General features: G+C 44.0%; 1 protein-coding gene and 1 long non-coding RNA gene across 2 annotated transcripts in view; both read left to right on the plus strand.

The window, feature by feature from the left end:
- Window positions 1-17,396, plus strand: part of LOC140216476 (uncharacterized) — a 304,566-nt gene that overhangs the window by 165,531 nt on the left and 121,639 nt on the right. The window lies entirely within an intron of this gene.
- On the plus strand, window positions 3,808-7,142 carry LOC126524146 (putative nuclease HARBI1). Its single transcript, XM_055067081.2, has 3 exons — window positions 3,808-4,359; window positions 5,402-5,543; window positions 5,971-7,142. Exons 1-3 carry the CDS (start codon window positions 3,808-3,810, stop codon window positions 6,438-6,440), a joined length of 1,164 nt encoding a protein of 387 aa, XP_054923056.1. The 3' UTR covers window positions 6,441-7,142.

Genomic DNA, 17,396 nt, shown 5'->3' on the forward strand with positions numbered 1-17,396 from the left:
GTTTAGCTTTCCTCCTGAAAGAATCGCGGTTTCATGATTGTCGAACTGTTTTCGTGGGCCAATATTATTATTATTATTTGTTTTGAACACATATGTAAAATTAACAGGCAAGGGAAAGCGAGGAGTAGGGCCAATGCCGAAGATAGGGAAGTAAGACACAGCAGGAAAGAATTCGCAGTCTCGTCCAAAAGGCGAACTATCGATTGCGATACCAAATTCGTAGACTGCTGTACAAAGTAAGAATGGTAGGTTTATCGGCCGCATAAACTTGCAAACATTCGCTTACTGTGCAAATTAACAAGCATAGTGGCAGCGCACTGAGACTAACATGAACATATCACACTCGATGAGCGCGGACACTTAATGTCAAAACGCTGGCGTGAGGAGGCGCTGCAGCAGCACCTAGCAAAATGACCTAGGTGCTGTCTAGCGCATCAACGCAATCTGAGCGTCGAGTGTGCAGTACGCAGAAAGGTATAAGCCCTCGAACAACTTAGACTCGGCCCCAAGCGCAGATGGCGTTCAATATGGGGCGAGCGCTGCCGCACAGTGCGCAGTCGCTGCAGACGTACAACGACGCCCCCCCTGCCCGTCGTGTCCCCTGTCGAGCCGGACCTGTCGAGCGACGGAAGATGGTGTGTTTTCTCCCCGCTTTCCTCCCTTGCGCGCGCGAGATCGAGTCGCGATCATCGGCTTCCCTCGCTTGCTTTCACTCTCACGTACAGCATACGGTGCGAGGCGACAGTGTTACTGCTCTTGGTCCTGATACAGAGCTTCACGGCGAAAGCAGTGGCAAAAATGTGCCTGGAGTGTCCATATAATTGATGCAGAAAGAAAAAGCACAGCACCAAACAGTACAGAATGGTGGCAAGGCGATAAAGGAAGCGTTATCACTTCATTCCTAGTGGCAACTAGTGCTTTCAGATGCTTTGTTGAGACGCTGTGCCTTTGGCCAGAGTCCCGTCGCAGATGCTGCACGGAGTTCCGTATTGGTCCTTGAGGAAGTCACGTTTCAAGCACGAGCTGGCTTCCGCGTACGGGAAAGCACGGTGGTAAGAACAGTGCCGTATAAGACGTAGTGCAATACATTGCCACAGATAACAACTTCCCAAAGCACGCTAACGACATTCTTTGATTGCAAATGCTGCTGTTTCCTTGTAGCTGTCTGACAGAAATATTTGTTTATTATTGCGATAGTAATAAATGGACACTCCAAGCGAGTTTTTGCCGTAGCCGTTGGCGCCGCTGTGACATTCCGCCTATATCTAGGCGGAAGCTACCCGCATATTACATGTGGTATATGCGGGTCACTCTATTCAATTACTAACGTTGCTCATACTATGTCACAACATTATTCCTTAGAATTTTGAGAACAGCCCACAAACAAATATCCTGAAACAAAACACCGACAGCCCTAGCCTTCCATCTTAACTCTTCTCGTACTAATAATAGAAGTGCGAAATAATGACTCTGCTCAAACCTTAAAATGATGTAATTTCGTTGTAACGGCTATGCAGAACCTCAGCGATCGGCCCACGATAGAGGTTTAAAACATATCCGATATAAGTAGTTGTAAATTTGCTAAGAAATACGTTAGCTTTTATTAGTGCGCAGAAATAAAATTGTCCAATTTCATGATTCAAACATAGGACGCCTAGTCGTTTTTGCTTAGCTTACGTTTAGTTAATTCATACTGCCACTACAATACAGGTTTCTATCGCGTTCATTGGTTCAACAGTAGACAAACTCGGATCTTTTATGTAGTTGCATACTTACTTATTCATTTATTTACAATCCAGCAACTCCTGATTCAGTTCATAACAGTGAATAAACTGCGGGTGCGTAGTGGAATATCACTGGATAAATATGTAGAGTTACTTATGCAATTGTAGCATAAAACATATGCAGAACACGTGCGTATGACTGGTAGCACCTTAAAAAACGTTCATAGATGACCTCAAATATTGCATCGAGTTGCAAATATATGTACCTGCAATATAGAAGAAAAATGAGAGCGTGCAACGAAAAAATTATCCGACGATTACGACACTCCCTTACGCGATATGTGACCGCAGATCTTTTCTCCTTCCTTTCCTTTATATTCTTTCTGCATATAATTAGGTCACTGTATCTTACCAATGTTCTTGTTTTGTAATTTTAACTGGCTCCCAAACCCTTATGTAATGCCCGAACGGGCCTTTAGGGTATATAAATAAATAAATAAATAAATAAATAAGCGTAGTTTTAATTAGCGACATATCGACGCGAGAATTTGAGGCCGGAATCCTCGCACCGAATGGCACTGGAGCAGGGCTGTCAGCGCCTTCGCAGATGGATGTGTGTGAAGTGATTTTAAAGAGAATGGAAGAGATAAGTGCAGTGCCGTAACTGTCTCTCACAGGAGGACACCTCAACAGCACTGCACGGGGAAAGGGGTGTGGGGAGAAAAAGATGAAGAAAGAGGAAAGGAGAAGGCGGGAGGGGCCAACCCTCGTGTGCTCGGGTACGTGGTGTCGCAACGCACCAAACGCCTGCTGACGCAGGCGCCCCTGCGGGGGCAGATGGATGAGCAGCATGAGAACGGTGGCGTGATGAGCGGCATCGGAGCCAGCTGTGTGAGAAGACAACGAACGCGCGAGCAGTGGCACGAGTGCGTTTGCGCGGTTACGGCAAAGGACGCTGACGCTCAACCCAGGAACGAGCGCATAAGACGCTCTAAAAAAAACCATTCACGTGATACACACAAAAAATGTCAAAACTTGGCGGTGAGTTAGATTCAGCATGTCCACATGCATGAAGGAGCTGGTTGCGTAATAAAATTTTGCGTTTCTAATTTTGGGCGAAGAATGGTTGGTACTTGTTCTAGCGCGTCATAGTGGTTCCTTTCCCATACTGCTGATAGAAAAAAATGAGTGTCTGAATGTGCCTACGTCTCTTTATTCGTTTCTTTCTTCTTTAAGTTTGCGGTTTTACAATTGTTGTAACGGATCCGGTGCGATCAGTCTCTTCTTTGTCCGGTCTTCAGGGGCGCTATTCTGGACACGTATGGCGGCTGCACGGCCGCCATTATCCGCCATGTTTACTCTCTGATTGGCTGTCGAGAGGTCACGTGTTTTAAAATTTGTGCCGGGAAGCGGAAGTATTGCCAAATGCAATTTTGCGTTTTCATCAAGATGACGAAACGTGACGTGGAGCTGCAAAGTTTATGGACTAATACATTTTTTTGGTCCTTGGCAGATATATTGTGATGTTAGCGCTTCAAAAAGAATGTGAGCGGTAGCGTGCAGAAGCCAGTGCAATGCATCTACAATTGCGCGAATATGTGGTGGCGATCCAAGATATGCGCCATGCCAGCTTGCTGATTGGCTGAAGGAATATCTCGTGAGGAGCGTCACAGGAAGGGCTATTTCGTAAACGTCATTGTGACGATGCGTGACGTTGCGCTGGGCCGCCATTGCTGAGATTTTCCGCCATAATTTTTGCTGCGACGAGCCGCGCGAATTATGGTAATGAGCGGCCATATGCATTGGCGGTGGCAACGCTGAATAGGCGGCTGCTGCGTCGCCGCATCAGAGCATGCATATATTTATGCAAACAATACGAAGGGCAAATTAACTTATATTTTGTTTATTAAGAGCACCCAAACAAAACTTTTTATGTGAGTGCATTTACAAGACGATTTTTGTTATTAATCTAACGCGAACCCGCGCTAGTGTAACGAGGGGGCTCTACGTACCTTCCAGAAGGCACCCGTAGTTACAGCCGTAGACCACGGCCGCCTCTCGCAGGTTTTAGGACGCAGAAGCAATGGCGGTGCCTTTTATTGTTCAGTGGCTGGAGTTGCAGGAAGAGCGGCAGTTTCGTGAGCATCGCGATGCGTTCCAGATGCCCGAGGAAATGTTCCGGTCTCGGTATCGACTGAGTAAGGACTTGGCATGGTGGTTGTGCGAAGAGCTTCGTCCGGTGCTTGTGCGGGAGCGAGTGAACACTCGCACAGCGTTGACTGTAGAAGTTCAAGTTCTGTGCGCGCTTCGCTTCCTTGCCACAGGCGGATTTCAAGGTGCGATTCCCAGTGACGAGGACTGGACTACAAGTCAATCTAGCGTTAGCCGTTCGATTCACGCAGTCATCGAGGCTATCGTGGATTGCATCGGCGACGCATGGATCTCGTTTCCAGACGACACAGTGGCATTGAGTTCTGCATCCGAAGGGTTCGTGCGCAGAGACTGCAGGTTCCAGGGTTGCATCGGGGCTGTGGACGGCACATTTGTGTGCATTCGCGCACCATCGGAAAGGGACGATGCCAACAAGGCGGCTTACTTCTGCCGGAAAGGCTATTACGCCTTGAACGTCATGGTAGTGAGTTTTTATTAACGCTGCGTCAAAAGGGGCAAGGTTCTGACCGTTACACTTCTGATCGCTATCGGTACCGATCCGGATCGAAATCCTCGGCTGCGATTTGCTCTCTCGCACATTTTGTGCAACGGAGCCAATCACGACCGAGCAATTCGATCCGGATCGGGCTTGATCGCGATCAAAAGTGCGCCGTATAACACCCGCATAAGTCGCGGGCCGCTTTTTCCGTCGCGACGATAGATTGGATTTTTTACAAGCACTGCTCCAGGAGGCCACATGTAACTAGCAAACGGAGGCCTCAGGAGGACACCTGAGAATATAATAAATCTATCGCGGACAGCTGATCTTATGCATCCCTGGCACGGGCAGGCCTCTGCGAGCCCCAACCTGCGGACCAGTCCAGGTTCTAGCTTGGGTGTCCTGGAGGCGCCGCCAATAATGCGAAATAACGATATGTTGTTACAATTAGTAAAAAAAAAAAAGATTAAATCGATATAATTACGTCCAGCCGCCAACTTGTTACGCGTTCAGCACTACCGCGCCCCGCGACTTCTGCAACCCCTGTCAAAACTTTGCCTCGAAAGGCACGTTCGACGCACCTTTAGCTTCTGGGATTTTGCGTACGTCTGACGTACCGTTAGTCACTTTGTTCAATAAAACTGGGTCGAACGATATCGAGATGGAAAGTGTCCCTGTGACATCAACATAAATGTGACGCCCCATTGACATAGAGAAACACACTTAAAGAACACAGTTCAGAGACAGGTGTTTTATTTTGGATGCGCATGATCGGTCTAAAAAAAATGTTTCGGTAAATGAAACGATGCACGCGATCGTTGTAAGAAATATTTAGTTAAATAAAAGGCAAATTGAAAGGGCTCGGGCATTCTCAAATAAAAGCAGCAGAAAAATATCACTGTGTTGATGGCATAAATAAATTTGACCAGATGAATATTGCACTGTGTCATTGTCTAGTCCTGCATGACCATGATATTTACTGTGCAAAGAACTCGGTGATATGTAACTAACACACAATTTTTTGCAGGTGTGTGATGCGAGCCTCAGAATAACTGCCTTCGAAACCTCATACCCAGGATCTGTGCACGACTCTTTTGTGTGGAAAGCATCAAGCCTCTACGCAGAGTGCCGATCTGGGAGCCTGCTTCATGGTGGTGAATACCTGCTTGGTATGTGACTTGTAATGAACGAAATACAATTGTGAGCAGTGGTGGTAATACTAGTGTGGAAAGAGTTTTCATGAAAGTGGCACAATTAAAGTTACTTAAAGGCCGCTCTCCAGATTTTTCTGTTGGTCTAAGATCCCTGCAAATGTCACACACATTTGGCAAATTTATGAACATTCTTAATTATCACTCAGATTTTGCGAACGAAATCTACAGCAATGTTGTGCAATTTAACGTGAAAGCGTAGTTACTGTAACTTGTAAAACTGAAACAATATGAAATTAGTTGTGCACATATGTTGAGATGCAGTCAAATGAACAACGGTGACTGAAAATAAATCTAATTGTCAAGGCAGTACTCCATACCTTAATTTAATTTTATACATGCTCAGCTCATTGAAATAACATGTGCTATTAGTGCATTCTCTGAGCTACGAAAAGGTTACTTGTTGCCTCATGTCTTCAAATGAGGTATTTATTTAGTGTGCAATGCATTTTTAAATGTGCTGGTGACAGCGCCTATCCGCTCCAGCCATGGCTTGTCACACTTGTTCCTGGGAACCACATTTCTCGTAGCCCTGCAGCCATGTTTAACGCTGCCCACTCATCACTGCGCTCAGTTGTGGAACGCTGTATTGGGGTCCTCAAGATGCGCTCCAGGTGTCTGCAACGGCACCGGGCGCTCTGCTATGGGCCAGTGTTCACGTCAAAAATCATTGCAGCCGGCGCAGTGCTGCACAACTTGTGCGTGCGCGCTGATCTTCCAGAGCCAGATTGCACCTCTGGGATCGACGACTTTGACGGAGACGTGAACGCATGCGATGACAGCGAAGATGTGACGGCGGCAACACTCTACAGGGCGGGCAGGCAGAAACGCGAAAGGATGCTGCAAATGTTCTGAGCAGGCCAGCAGTTCAGCATATCCAAGTAGCCACCCTGCAAATGAGAACCATTGAAATAGTAATTGTAGTCCCTGCAAGCGCAGTGCTTCTTTTTCTTGTTTAAATTTTATTTTTATCTATGGTATTTTTTTTGTTTTTGTTGCAGAAAGCAACAGACAGCTGGAAGACGCAGCATATTTTAGTAGCTAGTCCATAAGCGTGTCATTGGCAGGCAGTCAAAGACACTTATTATTTCTTTGTTGCAAGTTTAGTGTGAAATGTCATGTACCCTTCAGTTCTCATAGAGGATGACAGGGATTACTTTCTTTTTATGTGCCACAAGTTTTCATGTGCCATTGCACGTTATAATAGCGGCAAACAATGAGAAGCCTCCAGTAAGCTCCATATATGTTCAGTATTAATGCAAGACGACAGACCTTTGTTGGTTTAATTTTCCACATGTCGCAATGTTGTGCTCCTAGTAGCATACTCATTTAACATTTCCGGCCCTATGTGCTGAGCCTATGCCCTAGCCCTATGTACTGAGAAGGTGAGAACTGTCATCAGCAGAGTGAGCACACCTTGGACTACCGTCACGTCGTCTTGTTTTGCCGTCCCGGTGAAGAATAGTCGGCCACATGACAGGAGCATGGGAGAATCCAAATGTAATACCAAGAAGGCAGTCTGCCTAGTCAATGGAAAATCTGTGACCCTGACCACCAGCTAGCAATGTCACCTTCCCTGAAGCATTGACTTCTATATCACAAGACCTGCAGCACAGTCACTCTGCCAGCAGTTGGCGTGCAGGATGCATATCCTCCAGTGTGATGTCTGGGTGTATTGTCTAAGTGTGCTGTGTGTATGCTGGCTTAGGTAGTTTTTTTTTTCACGTGCCACACGAACATGTTCTCCATCTGAGATGTGCTACGTGTGACTGGTGATGAGCCTACAGTGTGATGCTCTGGTGTGCCTAAGCAGTGTTCTACCAAGACAATGTGATTTTGATGTGCAAGAAGAACAAGTGCTTCATTTATTGGTGCACTGGGCATGCAGGATGAGTCGGCAGTGTGTGCTTTGTGTAGCTTGGTATACTGCCTGAGGGCGCTCTTTTATGTCTTAGCAATTCATGCTTGCTCTTAACCTTGTTCCTTTATGTAGACTTCAGTAGTGAGATGTGAGTAAGCCAGTGTCTGTGGAGAATCTCTTGCTATGTGCTCCATCCCTTATAATGGAGGATAAGGCGTGACTGTTGATGTGCACAGCAAAGAATATGTTTGCCTGCGTGGGAATCAATCAGGATAGTCCCAGATATTCTTGTGGGAGCCACAGTGATGAAATAGGTACAGCGGCACTACAAAGTCGACACGTTTCTATTGGACGGCATGTTTAATAATTTCGTCCTTTCTCTGTCCACATTCATTGGCCTTGTTTTAATGCGAAAGCATTAAGTGGCTTATGAGGCAGGAAATGCAGTGTTGGCGTCATGACCACACGATAATGCAGGAAGGCTACGAACCCTCGGCCTTTGATGGAAGTCGAACCCACGACCTTGTGTTGTGCACACCTTGTAACGAACACCGCTGGTCACATGATGTCGCCGCGCTTCTGCTGACATGGCTGCACTGCTTTAACATTCATCGACGTAGCGAGAACTAAGTGCCATTCTTGAATGCTGGCATCGTAGTTGTGATGTGGATGATTTGTAAGTGTCTAATTTGCTACGCATTAAATAAAATGTCATCGCACAAGCTTTCACAGCCAGCACTGCTCGAGTTATGCATTAATTAAAGTGAAAAGAAAAGAAAGGTTTTCCCATGCTGCAGCACTGCAAAGTTTTTCTAATTTCCAAGTGATGCCAAATCACATCACAAGCACTCACCAGTTTACTTTTGGCAACAGTCGCCTTGGACTGCTCATAAAAAGACAACCATGTCTCATTGTTCAGCGCAGTGGTCAGCATGCACTGTCTGTATCCAGGGAAGTATGGTTACACAGCAGCTTATTCGGAGAAAACCATGCATCCATTTCTTATGCACTGCCTTTCATAGCTTTGATGTGCTCGCAGGGAAACCAATGCCCAACTCACCTGACAGTTAGTTTTGCCTTTGCAAAGTTGCAAGCATTTGCTGCAGGGTGATGACTAATTGCTGTACTGCCTGGGTCTGCTCCACCTGTTGTGCTGCGATCTGTTGAAAGTAATGGCAATGAAACTGTACTCTTTAGGATGCATGTGAAACAAAATTATTTAGTATAGTACCGTTGCCATGCTCTGGTCGATTCGCTGCATGAAGCCTGTCTGTAGCTGCAGGTGTTGCTCTTGCACCTCTAGCAGGCGACGCTGGTCTGCTGCCAGAGTGGCGGCGCTGTTGTGCATCCTTTGCACTGCAGTCATCCGGCCGCGTGGTTGTAGGGGTGGAAGGGTTCGGTGTACTTGGGCAGCATGCAGGCGGTGTCCTGCTGTGACGACTGCATACATTTTAATGGGATTTTAAGGATGTGTTTTCATCAGCAAATCATCATTTCATTTGCAAAAGAGATTACCATGGCCAAAAAAGCATGTGCTAGTTCTTTCAAGCTCTGTTGTTTTGCTTCACTTGTTCTATATTTCTTTTGCAGTGTGTTTTTCATGAGCATGCGTATTACCAATGCAGTTTACGCATTTGCTATACATTCATATTCAACTAGAGGATAACAACCTGCTGCAGCAGATGCATTCCAGTGGCTTGCAGGTTGGCTTGGAGACATGCATTGACTTTGTATCTTCAGTGAACACTAAAGATTGCTGAGAGTCCTGACAATTTAGGTCTAGCCCTCCCCTGTGGCACCTCTGACAGTGCAATTGTTTTTGGATGAGAACAATTAACTCTTTCGTTACCGCGCAGAAATTGATTGATATGACTGACAGTTTTGCCTTGTTAAACATTTCTGTGTGAATTCTGCGAACATCATCATGCACCATGAGATATGACAACTGAATTTTAACTATTGGGTAGATTGTGCAGATGAAAAGTCTGATAAAATAAAACTTCGACTGGAGGTATCGTCGAAAGAAGCCTCCAATGCTTCAACTGCTTCTTCAATAAAAAGGCCCAAAACTTGCACTGTTGTCCACCCGGCAACACAACTTTTCAATGACAGCAGCTGCGAAGATGGGCTGTCAGTTTTCTGTTCTGATGTCTAGGCTATCTTAACAATGTCTTATACAACGGTGAATGCTCATGAGTGTGTGTTAGTTCGATAATTGTGTTTGACTAACAAAGCACAATTTTATGTTCCCCCATGGGTTGCCTTTATCCATGAGCACTTCAACTCATGTACAGATTAATGTGTGCGATCCTTCCCATTGTGTAGCACATTTATAGTGGTAATTAAAGAATTAATATATTGAGGCAGTGTATATGCATTTGTGCACACAGAGCTAATGCATCAAAAGCCCAACTGATGAAAATCATTATTGTTGTACTGTGTCGCAGACATCTTAAAACACTTCAAATTGTACCTGCGGTGCAAGTTTGAATGATCTGCGTAAGATGTTTCAGCTAAATGTGTTCAAAGGCTGGTTGTTTGCTCTCACCATCAGCATGTCATGTGCATTGGCATTTCTTCTTTCACTGTTTCTTGCACAAGGTTTTCATTCACCATATATGTTTAGTTGCTAAATGGGTGTTTCGCAAGTGAGCTAGACATTAAATAGTTTATGTATTCATATGTGACAGTCCTGTAGAGCGCTGTAGTTTGGTGCACGCATTCTGCAAACTTAAGAAAGCTCAATGAAGAACAGTACATTTTTATATTCAGTATGCTTTTTAGCAGAATGCTCTTCACAAAGTACAAACAAGTGTTGCAAAGCTATATTTTTACAGGTCAGAAAAAATGTATTTATCTTTTTTTCTCCACATTTATGACAATTTATTTCATGGTTACCATGTTCCAACTAGGACAATAGCCTTACAAAAGGAGGCAGTGCCTTCTCTGTTTGTATAAGAAGTTGAACAAGAAGTAAGAAATATGCATTTAACCTGATGTTTAATTCCGCAACACTTCCTAGCATACTCTCCAATGCAATGTTTGTACCATGCATTTAACATAATGCTGTATTCACACTACAGGAACAGAGACTAGTGTCTGCACTTATTGTTCCTCTGTATGAAGGTTTGTGTAACTGTTTGTATAACTCACAACGTATTTGTCACGAGCCCATGCTTACATCTTCATTGTGATCAAGGGACCCATATGGGGCCCAAAACGTCACATTCTTTATTTTTCTTTTATTCTTGCAAGTGCACATTTCTTTGGCACTGGCATCGCAATGTATTTTATAAAGTACAAGGGTCTCATTCTTTTAACAGCACCGCATGAGCGTCGGCTGGCCCGTCGATGAGAGCCTTTTAATGGCGCAAAGTGGTGACATCGGCAAGATATTGCTGATCTCTCTTGCTTATCTTGTCACTTTGCGCTCTTAGAAAGCACTGACTGGCTGGCCAGTCTACGCTTGTGCAGTACCATTGAACAATCGTTTGACTGTAGAGGCAGTTTGACTGTAAGTGCAACACTCGGTTGCTGCATTCTCACTTTTTTTTTCTCGTATAGGTGCTTATGCTTATGACTTATGCTTGTGCATAACAAATGTCTATGGAAAATTGGGGCCAGACAGACAGACAATGAACTTTTATTAAATTAAAATTGGGGCCACGTTTCAGTTTTTCCAGGTATCATGAAGCATGTAAAAGTACTATTAAGCATGAAAAGGGGACCACTCCGCTCACAGCTGCTTATTGTCACGAGATAAATACATGCATGCCTATTTTGGATGCCCGCATGGAAAAATAAGCGTTCATTTGTGTTACATTACTTATTTAGCATTAGTGTATGCACTGGTAAGGAATACCAACTCCCCATCACTAGTTTGTCATATGATAACTTCATGTACCAAGTTCTTTATCGGGACCATCACTAACCTGGCACTGTCGCAGAAGCATAATCATGCTCTTGCAGTGCCGCGATACTTATGCTGCCCTCAACGTCTCCACGCTCCTGTGGCACTGGCTCAAGCTGGGGGCTTGCGCGGGCAGTCTGTGATATGATGGGATTTGGCCAAGAAAGGAAGGCAAGCACACTTAGTGCAAAATGCAAGAATTTGTTTCTGTTTAATGCAACCTCTGTGGAGTTGGCCTGTATGTTGTGTTGTGTTGCAATGACAATATTTAATTTCATTTGATGTTCCAGCACTGCACTATGGCAGAAGGTGGGTCCTCGCCTATGACAGAAGACATAGGCGAGGGCCCAGCTTTATTTCAGGGACCTTAATATGTTGAGTGCACACCTATATTCAGGTGTGCATAGATATTTGTATACCTTCATATGATTTTCTAGGAATTTCCACATATCAACCCCATCTCTATGATAAAGCATTCTGCACTATTCTGTATGGAATGTAAAGTGTTTTCACTTCTGATGACTCTACTCTGAAAGTTCAGTGATATAAAAGTGCAACTGTGATTATTTTTTATGCAATCTACACACTGATATTTACACTTGTGGTGCTGTGTTAACTGTTTTTTATTTTCATATTATGCAGTGTTTCGATGCTGCTTTTACTGTTGTTTGGTAATAAACAGCGTCAAAAATTTTGCGTATCATCCATTTGTTGTTTTTATATAGCGCATCTTGCAGCTTGTCGTTCCACTCATTTCTTTAACAGGCATGTCTGTACCGTCATTTGTGTAGATGCAAAAAGCGGTCGCATTTGAAATGGAGATGCATATATGCAAATATATGTACTTTATCTCCATTATGCTTGAGGTCTTCCTCGTACTACTTTATAATATTCTTGTAATTGCGTGTCTGCTAGGCAGCGATATGGTACTCCGCAAAGTCATTGACACGGATAAGGGGCATGAGCATGGTTTCTCACTTGGCTGCTAACAGGGGACCTTAATCGGCGCCTGGGGAAGGAGGGGCCGCCACAGCCTAAGGCGGAGTCAACGCCCACGATACTGAGTACTTGGGCGTCGTCTTCCCCCAGCGAAGCAGCCAAATTTGGCGGCCCTCCGCCGGTACCTCTGTAATGTTAAAGCGCACCTTCGTAAAGGCACGAACACTTCGCATTGAACCGATCGCTAACCTGATTTCAGCCGCCTGTTCTGCAGCTTTCGCCCGCGCAGCTGCCACACGGGCCTGCCATAGGCGTTGCCACTCTTGTGGCGAATGGCTCGCAGGGCCTACCTCGTTTAGCTCATTTGTGAGCTCTAGCCACATTTGTTGGCGCAAGTCGGCGCGCAGATTGGAGGCTACTCGGCCCATTGCCGAGTTAGATGTTATATAGTTTAGCATGAGTTGCCACTGTTCGGCGCTCATGCGCGGCGAGTACGGGCGGCGGTTCAACGACATGCTGCGATTCGCGGCGGCCATAGTTTCACTTGTAGCAGACGACGTCATCACGTGGATCGTATCTTAACACCTTCAAGGTTAACATTCTCATTTCAATTGTAATTTTTTTACGCTGCCTATTTTGTCTTGTATGTTAATAATACACTAACATATTTGCTCTATAAAACGATAGCTTTCACGTAGCAGACGACGGAAGTAAGAGACGTTTTTGATACGGAATAATCGTACCTCTTCAGCTAGCTGCTTTATTTTTACTGTAGAGGAAAACTGTTTTGATTTACCTAGAACCTTACGTTCAGTGCCTTCATTTCAGTTTCTTAGGCGAAACGTCAAGTTGGCGTCACGTTACGTAAGCAAAACTGGGCCACCAGCGCCATTTTGTTTGCGTCGCGCCTACGTCACGCACCGAAGAAAATGGCGGAATGTCCAGAATAGCGCCCCTTAACCCTCTTCGATCTCCCACCCTCCGTTTCGGCCTCTCGGAAAAACTGATATCCCGCTACTCTGGCGCTTAGCGGCTCCTCGGTCAGGTAACCTACGTAGCCTTCGATATGTCTCCGGTCACACCTACTACTCGGTCCATCCAGACTTCCCATGACGTCATTCAGGTCAGCCGCCTAAAACGCTACCAATCCTTTTCTGCCTAAAAAGTAGCGGGACGGCGCTTCCACGCCAAGTGGAAATATGTTGCGCAGCTCTGCACAAAGCTGAGGAAGATGAGCACGAGCTTAGGTCCGAAGAATTAAACGCTTTAATGACTAGCCTGCTGTAGGCTTGGCTTTGTCAATTGCTGTAAATTACTGTACACTGTGTAAATAAAAAAAATATGGGGTTTTACGTGAGAACACCACGATCTGATTATGGGGCATGGCGTAGTTGGGGAATCTGAAAAATTTCGACCACCTGGGCATCTTTATCTAACTACACGTGTGTCTTCGCATTTCGCCCCCATCGAACTGCGGCCGCCATAATGTATATGTGCTACTCGTCTTGCTTCTTCTCTCAGCTAAAGTATTAGTCTAAACCTAACTTAACGGGAAGCTTTAGCTCCTACCTGGGAGATCATCAATCCTTTCTTCTTACAACCACTGCATCGCAATTCAAGAGTTATGTTGAACTTAAAAGAAACAGTTAAAGTTAGATTTCAGAAAGCCAATTTTTATTTAGCTTCCACTTTTGTAAATTCTAAAAAAATGCGAAATCTCAAGAAACAATACTCAAAGTATACGACTCTGTACCTCAGCAACTAAAAACGATATCGGAATTCTCTAAGCTGCACCCAATATTTCATTTAATGCAGACAAAAATGATATATCATATGCCACCCTGAAATACACCACTAACTCCTGAATATGGTATTCGCAAAACCTTAGAAGGCATTGTAACTTCACATAAGTTATAAATTCATACATCGAATTTTTCCAATTGAGATGCTCCAAGGGATGCAGTTTAGAGGGATGCGATATCAGTTTTCATCCGAACTAACGGGGAATCTTCGTACTTAATAAACTTTGTGCTTAGTGAACTTCGTACTTCTTTTTCAAATTTGCCGATTTCCGATAATTCTCGTCAGTAATGCCATGGCCTATATCAAAATTATTATTGCAGCGATCACTGTAACCTAACGTTCTCTCTGGAATGCAACAATTCTCATTTATATCGGTTGAGCGATTTTCCCATAAAATCATTTACGCGTTTTACATGTATTTGAGCAGCCAGCTTCGAAGAAGGACCCGAGCTAAGGCTTCCTCTTATTGAATCACACTGGTTCTTAGAAAACACAAGAAAAATAACGCTGACTAAACCGAAGCCCGCGGCCGCAGTTGTGCACAAATAAACAGAAAAAACAGTGAAGAAAGGGAACCCAACGCTAGCTTTGCGGGAGCTGTTATCTCGGACAGACATCTCACTCGGAATGCCGACGAGCTGTCTGGCAAGGTGTCTAGCAAAATCGTCGATTCATTGCAAGTCGAGCAAGTAGCAGGTTGTCTTCAAGATGACCCTAATACATAAGCGCGCTCGTTTCCAAGTGTCGAGGGGAACCAACAGTCTCAGGGTGTGCTTCTTTTTATTGTGTTTTCTTTAGTTGTGCGTCATGGCATACGTCACGGCGCGAATTTCAAATCTTTAAGGTTGATACGCCACGTGGTGGCGAAAAAGGAAACTAAACGCATGTCCAGAATTCCTGGGTATGGATCGAAACGAACACCCAACAACATACCGAAAGGATTAATGGTGAACATTTAAATCGAATCATTTGGCAATTAATAGATCACATCAATTTCGTGAGTACGTATACATCAAAACAATAAATACATAAAAATAAAATTAAACTGAAAAGCTGAAGAAAAACAATAACAATAAAACGAAATGTCCCATAGTCGGTACCCTAGCAGCGTAACCTTCCTGACGCTGCAATGAACTGGTGCAGAGCAGTAATCATCCAACCATGGCTTTTGCCTAGTTTACAGGCATCAAAAGACAAAATATTTGGTGCTGAAAGTGCTCAACCTTGTTTTGCAGTTCAAAATATGAGGCACACTTTGGGAAAGTTGAGAAGTGCCAGTAAGAAATAAAAAATGATAAGTAGTTTCTGATTCAGTAAGAAAAAAGCAGAGGTTTGTTATGGATAGGCCAGATGTATGGAGGTAGATATTTTGGCGGGGAACTCGACAGCGGAAACTGGTTAACGTCAGCTCTCATTGGCGTGAAAGGCATTTGTTCGTGTTCCACTGAAATTTTAGACTTGAAAATTAGCTGCGTTAAGTATGGATGATTCAATAAAAGTCAAGAAAAAGGCGCTTCAATCTGGCTCCTGTTATAAAAGAGAAATCAGGAGAAACACTTAGGACTACCATTTAGCCATGACGATGCGAAGGAGTCAGCTGAATCATTTAAGAAGGTTCCACTCTGTCCGGGGACCAAGACAAAACGGATTCGGACACATTGTGTGGGACAGGAGTCGAAAATATACACAACAGGTGTGACCGATTAGTGGAAGGTAAATGTGTATAGACCGAATGCGCGTCTGTAACCACTATTACTTTATATATCTGTGCACCGAATATTAGGATGCCCAGAAGTATCGCCAGCAATTCAGCAAGAAATATTGGAGTGTAATCAGCTAGATGGAGAGCAAAAGACCAGTTAAGCTCAATCGGAAATATGCCAGCACCAGCCTTTTCTGAATTTTGTGATCCGTCCGTTGAAACTATCAAGTGAGACGAAACTTGATTAAGATGATCTTGAAGGAGACCTTAAAGTATGAGCGCAGGAAGAAGTTTTGCATATTTTGGAAAAATATAATTAAATATCAGTTTCACCTCGAACAAATTAGATTTTGCAGAAATCGGGTTTGGCAGACGAACTTCAAATTTCGATAACAGCCCCTGAACAAAAACAACTTGTGGCTGTTCGTAACAGCGCCAACCTGTTATGAAAAGTAATTCGGGATAATAGATGAAAACGGGTTGCAAATGGAAGAGGGATACATCATAAAGCTTCAGGAAGGTCAGGACAGTAAGTTGCTTAAATCTGCATTCAAGTGGGATAATTCCAGACTCCAGATAAAGTAAATTGCTAGCCACAAGACTTGGCAGCCCAAGGCAGAGGCGTAGCCCTTGCCTTTATAGTATTAATAAAGGTCGTAGTTTGTATGCTACACATCGTTAATAAAGAACACAGCCTAAGTAGAGAATGGGGCGGACGTAATGTTTATAAATCATAAGCAACGTAGCTCTACGCATCCCTGTGTTTTTATTACTGAACCCACGCAACAATGCCGTTACACGTTCACCTTTTCTAGCATTTGATTCAATTTGTTGCTGGTAGTTTAGCTTACTTTACCATCATAAGTTATGCCTAATTACTTCAAAGCTGCAACTTGCAGTATCAGTTAACTTCGGTAATGAAGAGAAATAAGAACAGGATCTGGCAATGGAAACACAAGTAACGAGCATTTCTTGACACTAAGCGAAAAAGACATTCCGTCCAGCCAGGACTCTAATTAAGAGAAATATGACTGCAAAATTTGGTACAACGTATTGATGTCCACTGATGAGGAGAAAAATGCAATGTCAACAGCATAGAAATAGAGTTGTACATCGTGATGAACTGGGACAGAAGATAACAAAATATTTAAAAAAAATGGTAAAAGAATCAATCCCTTCGGTACGCCTCTCGTCTGTTTATAGATACCCGATGTCAACCCATTCTTGACACAAAAGAAATCTCTACGCGAAAGGAACTCTTCGCGAAAGGAACTCTGGGGACGCCAAAGACTTGAAAAATTATAGACCGATCAGCTTACTGTCCGTTGCCTGCAAAGTATTTACTAAGGTAATCGCAAATAGAATCAGGAACACCTTAGACTTCTGTCAACCAAAGGACCAGGCAGGATTCCGCAAAGGCTACTCAACAATAGACCATATTCACACTATCAATCAAGTGATAGAGAAATGTGCAGAATATAACCAACCCTTATATATAGCTATATTACGAGAAAGCGTTTGATTCAATCGAAACCTCAGCAGTCATGGAGGCATTACGGAATCAGGGTGTAGATGAGCCATATGTAAAAATACTGG

This window comes from Dermacentor andersoni, chromosome 3 (genome assembly GCF_023375885.2).
Source record: "Dermacentor andersoni chromosome 3, qqDerAnde1_hic_scaffold, whole genome shotgun sequence".
In the NCBI taxonomy this organism is placed as follows: domain Eukaryota; kingdom Metazoa; phylum Arthropoda; class Arachnida; order Ixodida; family Ixodidae; genus Dermacentor; species Dermacentor andersoni.

Coding starts and splice junctions, on each gene's coding strand:
- LOC126524146 (XM_055067081.2), top strand. CDS start 3,808: ATGGCGGTGCCTTTTATTGTTCAGTGGCTGGAGTTGCAGGAAGAGCGG. Junction 4,360..5,401: donor ACGCCTTGAACGTCATGGTA/GTGAGTTTTTAT, acceptor AATTTTTTGCAG/GTGTGTGATGCGAGCCTCAG. Junction 5,544..5,970: donor TGGTGGTGAATACCTGCTTG/GTATGTGACTTG, acceptor GCATTCTCTGAG/CTACGAAAAGGTTACTTGTT.